This window comes from Acanthochromis polyacanthus, chromosome 21 (assembly GCF_021347895.1).
Source record: "Acanthochromis polyacanthus isolate Apoly-LR-REF ecotype Palm Island chromosome 21, KAUST_Apoly_ChrSc, whole genome shotgun sequence".
Classification (NCBI taxonomy): domain Eukaryota; kingdom Metazoa; phylum Chordata; class Actinopteri; family Pomacentridae; genus Acanthochromis; species Acanthochromis polyacanthus.
In genome coordinates, this window is record NC_067133.1 from 219,772 (window position 1) to 225,178 (window position 5,407).

General features: G+C 39.1%; 1 gene segment (V, D, J or C); it reads left to right on the forward strand.

Annotated features, from left to right (window-relative positions):
• Positions 1-2,761: 2,761 nt before the first annotated feature.
• On the forward strand, positions 2,762-4,840 carry LOC127531717 (immunoglobulin heavy variable 3-30-3-like). The segment is given in 2 exon segments: positions 2,762-2,804; positions 4,503-4,840. Coding segments are annotated over 2 exon segments (357 nt in total).
• The last annotated feature ends 567 nt before the right edge of the window (positions 4,841-5,407 follow it).

Below are 5,407 nucleotides of genomic sequence, written 5' to 3' on the forward strand. Positions count from 1 at the left end.
AGTTTTTCTAATGCAAAGAGGAAAAGATGCCAAATTAAACCTCAATTCACAATAGAAATTGCAAAAAATTGTTAAATTGTCAATCACATAAATTTCGCACAAATCAAACTTTGAATTAAACTACTGCATCTGTCCAAGTTCAACATATATGACAAAGATGAAGGCCAAGCCCACTCCAACACTTTTCTTCCTGTGAGGAGGAGTCAATGTAAAGCGTCTTCAGCCTACTTATGTGACTGCAGAGAGGATGACAGAGACTAGTGGACACACAGTTTAACATGATGGACTTGAGGACACCATTGTTGATTTTTACCATTTTGTGGGCAGGTGAAGACTTTCACAGATGCTGGTTTGATCGTCCGTCTTCACAAAGTTACCGATTTACAACAAGTGAGAATTTTCTTGTTTGTCTCTGCAGGTGTTGATGGTCAGACTCTGACTCAATCTGAATCAGTCATTAAAAGACCTGGAGAATCCCACAGACTGACCTGTACAGGATCTGGCTTCACATTCAGTAACCACTGGATGCACTGGGTCAGACAGGCTCCTGGAAAAGGACTGGAGTGGATCGCTGCTACTGATTATGGTGGAAGCAATAAATATTACTCTCAGTCAGTCCAAGGCAGGTTCACCATCTCCAGAGACAACAACGTACAGCAGCTGTATCTGCAGATGAACAGCCTGAAGACTGAAGATTCTGCTGTTTATTATTGTGCTCGAGACACACAGTGACTGAAGTTGTGTTAGCAGCTGTACAAAAACCTCCACAGATGTCAGATAGCAAAGTGACATTTGAGACACTGGAGCGTTTTGCTGAACTCAGTGACACTGTAGATTATATAACAATAATACTTCATACGTACATAGCATTTTTAAGACCCTTTACAGTTTCAAATGTGAAGAACACACAAAAAATATTTTCAAAAAATTAATGATTTTAGTTGAGGAAAGAGCATATATTGAAGGAGATTTATGAGTTGTATGCAGTGTTGAAAATATGTTTCTTCATGGTTTTCTTGAATATAGTGATTGGGATTCTCTGATGCTTCTGGGGAGTGATTTTCAGATGAGAAGAGCAGTGATGGACCCCAGGTCTGGTAGATAGGAGGCTAGCATTAGCAGAGTGGAGGGTGAGAGTGTCCCAGTGCGGAGTTCAGTGATGTAGGGGGGAGCCAGGTAGTAGAGAGCTTTGTAGGTGATGAGGAGGATTCTGAAGTGGATTCGCTGGAGGACAGGGAGCTAGTGGAGGTTCTGAAGGATGGAATTAATGTGACCACAGGTGTGAGTGGGCGAGCAGCAGAGTTCTGGGTGTATTTGAAGTTTCTTGAGTGTTTTGGATGTTGTACCAAAGAGAAGATTGTTGCAGGAGTCAAGTCTGGATGTGATGAATGACTGGATGAGTGAGCTGCAATAAAACAAAAGTGTAAATGAATACTGTAGTTTCTTTATTTAAGACATCAGATGCCAGAGTGTGACAAGTTTCTCTGTTCTCTCCCACAATAAAGGCACAAACATATCTGCTGTTCTCACTGATTTTAACTGAATGACACTGAATCCAGGACTAATTAAAAGATCTACACTGACATCAAACATGTTTTTCACTCCTCAGTCAGCTGCACCATTGATGTTTCTTTCACTTAAAGTAAATCCAAAATTTCCTCTTTTTCCTCACAGATGAAAAACTGTTCAAATAAAAAATATCTCTATTGTTGGAGTTTATGATTCCCTCTCATAGTTCTGATCTTTCAGAACTGTATCTCCAAAGTCTCAGACAGGTGAAAATGCAAATCCACAATCTCCACCCATTCTTCCTGCTCTATACATAAATATATAACCTTCATATGAGCCTTTACACTCACAGTCTCTGCTGAGGTTTCATCATGACACTTTTACAAAGTCTCTTCCTTGTCGCTCTCATTTCAGGTAAGTCAAGTCTGGATCCTGCAGAGGAAAAGAAAATGATCTCCAGATGCTGCTGCCATCTAAACTCTGTGTCCTTTCAGCTGCTCGGGGTCAGTCCCTCACCTCGTCAGATCCACTGGTCAGCAGAGCAGGACAATCAGTCACTCTGTCTTGTAAAGTTCAAGGACTCTCTCTGACTTGGCTGCACTGGATCCGTCAGAAACCAGGACAAGCACTGGAATGGATCGGACGCATTGACGGTGGAACTGGAACGATATTCTCTCAAAGTCTCCAAGGACAGTTTTCCATCACCAAAGACACTTCTCTAAACGTTGTGTATTTAGAGGTGAAGAGTCTCAAACCAGAAGACTCTGCAGTTTATTTCTGTGCACGAGAGACACAGTGACACAAGAGTCAACAACGCTGTACAAAAAGTGAACAACAACCATCACTGAGTGAGAAGCACTGAAGCATGTCAGGCTTTAAAAGACACTTTTTCAGCTGAATAACGGACAATTATTAATGAAACACATCAATAAAGTTTATCAGTCTGGTGTCAGGATGTTTATCATGACTCACTGCAATAATAACAGCAGAAACTCAACCACAGAGAAAACTTTCCTTTAAAAACAACATTCAGTTTTTCTACATTAACCTGAAGTAAACAACCATCTAGACGGTCCATTAGAGGCTATGTAAAATGTTTTAGTGTGGTCACTCTGGAAGGCGCACTGTTTGATCCTGATTTGAATAGAATTTATTCAACAATATGCAAATAAAGCTCACATAAAAGGAAGTGTGTGTTTCTGTGTCAGTGAGAGGAAACCAGAGCTCACATCAGTTGAGCTCCAACATCAACATGTTCTCTGCAGCTCTGATTCTGCTGCTGGCTGCTGGATCCTGTGAGGAGCTTTCACTGGATTCACACTCATCAACACATTACAAACACTCAATAATATGATGAATGCTGGAGATAATGTTGATTTGTGTCTCCGCAGGTGTGAACAGTATTGATCTCATCCAGCCAGACTCAATGCTTGTGCAGCCTGGACAGACTCTGACCATCACCTGTAGACTGTCTGGTTATTCTGTGACTGATGACAGCTATGCAACAGGTTGGATCAGACAGCGTGAAGGAAAAGCAATGGATTGGATTTTTCATCGGTGGGGAGGAGGAGGCTTTTACCAAAATGATGCTCTGAAGAACAAGTTCAGTTACAGCAGAGACACTTCTGCAGGAACAGTGACAATAACAGGACAGAACCTGCAGTCTGAGGACTCTGCTGTGTATTACTGTGTACGTCGCCCCACAGTGACACAAATGATCAGTAGACCTGAACAAAAACCCCTCAGTGTCTGAACACTTGTAACATGAAGCCACCAGGGGAGGAGCCCTCAGACCAGGAATGATTTCAGACCAGATCACTGTTAAAGAAAGTAGCAGATATTTATCAATGAACGTGTAAAACAATAAAGAACAAGATTATTAGAGAGCAGATTTTTAGCTGCTTTGTATGTTGCCATTTCTGAAAAGAAGACATGATAAATGCAGCTTTTATTCTGTATCTTTTCTTAATTTTCAGTTTGACCAGTTTGAATACAGTGTTTGAGAACAGAAGAGCTCTAATCACCTGAACAACATCATATGCTCTGTAAAAGTGTGGTGCAGTTGCTGGAACACTTTAAATTGATTTATGTTTTTAAAATCAATATTTAGTATGATTGGTGTCAACAAAACTTAATATACCTGCGTAAACTTTTCAAGGTCAGATTTTGTTGGGGGACAAGTTCAAACTCCATCCTGTCTGAGGACAGTCGATGTCAAACATAGTTCTTGACTTTGACTGCAGAGAAAATAAAAAGTCTGTTAGCTTTACTCAAAGTAACATATTCTACATTTCCTTTCACTTGTACTGACACAAAGATATCGTTTCATGTCTTCATTTTATTGGGGATTTGCATATATTTTCCCAAACCTATTAGTAAAGCCTAAACATTCTTCTGAACAGCTTTCTTCACTTTAGTTCCTGAAATGTTCTTCTCTGCTGTACTGAACATGTTAGGACTTACTGTCAGTAGAAACTCAACAGTATTACATTTATCTTACAGTATTTGTTACAGAAAGGTGTCACATATTAATTAATGATTAAATAAAACTTTTCATGTTGGAGGTAATTAAGAATGAAAACTAATAGATAAACTGCTATATGTACATGATGCAGACTGTCCTTAATAACAACAAACTCATTGTATTTGTCAACCTTATGTAGAAACTAAAGTTAAACACTGAGACAGGACTTTTGAAGGAATAACTTTTCTCTAGCAAATTTAGTGAACAAAAGTCCAGTCAGTGATAGTTAAATATTGTCCTTCCTGTGAGGAGGAGTCCATGCAAAACACAAATGTCTTCTACTTCTGTGACTGCAGTGAGGATGACAGAGAACAGTGGACTCACAGTTTAACATGATGGATTGTAGGACAGCTCTGCTGCTTTTAACTCTCTGCTGGACAGGTGAACATTTTCACTGATATTGATGTGACAGCTTTTCATTTGTGCCACCAGTGTACTACATTACATGCATTGTTTTCTGGTTTAACAGGTGTTGATGGTCAGACTCTGACACAATCTGGATCAGCAGTTAAAAAACCTGGAGAATCCCACAGACTGACCTGTACAACCTCTGGATTCACATTCAGCGGCTATTCTATGGTCTGGGTCAGACAGGCTCCTGGAAAAGGACTGGAGTGGATCGCTTACATTCGCTGGGGTGGTAGCAACATCTACTACTCTCAGTCAGTTGAAGGCCGGTTCACCATCTCCAGAGACGACAACGTACAGCAGCTGTATCTGCAGATGAACAGTTTGAAGACTGAAGATTCTGCTGTTTATTATTGTGCTCGATACACACAGTGACTGAAGTTGTGTTAGCAGCTGTACAAAAACCTCCAGTAGTCGTCTCTTCATATTGAACAGCCAAAGTATTTTTAGATGTTTTCTATCATGTAGTTTGTTTTACTTTTACTGTATTTTTTTCATGTCTCTTGCTGTATTATGCAGATCTGTTTCCATTTGTTCCTGAGAAAAACACATAAAAACTGTAAAAAAAAAAAACACATCACTGCTAAAGATTAAAGCCATTACAACTTCATTTTTGCTGAAACTAAACTACAAATAGAATTAATTTTAACAAGTTGTGTTGTGTAAATGAAAGATAATTTCTAGGAAAAAGCACGTTTGATTTTGGAAAACTAAACATCTTCTCATGTGTGTCTTCATCTCTTAGTTGCTCTTTTCTTTACAGTCTTCCACTATTATTTCTGATTTTTGTGCTTTTACATTTTACATATTTACAGGATCCTGATTGCTGCAACTTCAGTGTAGAAAACAAATACAGTCTAAACAGAATGTGAATCACTAAATTAATCAATGAAAGATGTCATGAAAGAAATGTTTTTCTCACATTTTGAAGGTTTCTTGAAGAAACAGTAAATATATTGTTCCTTG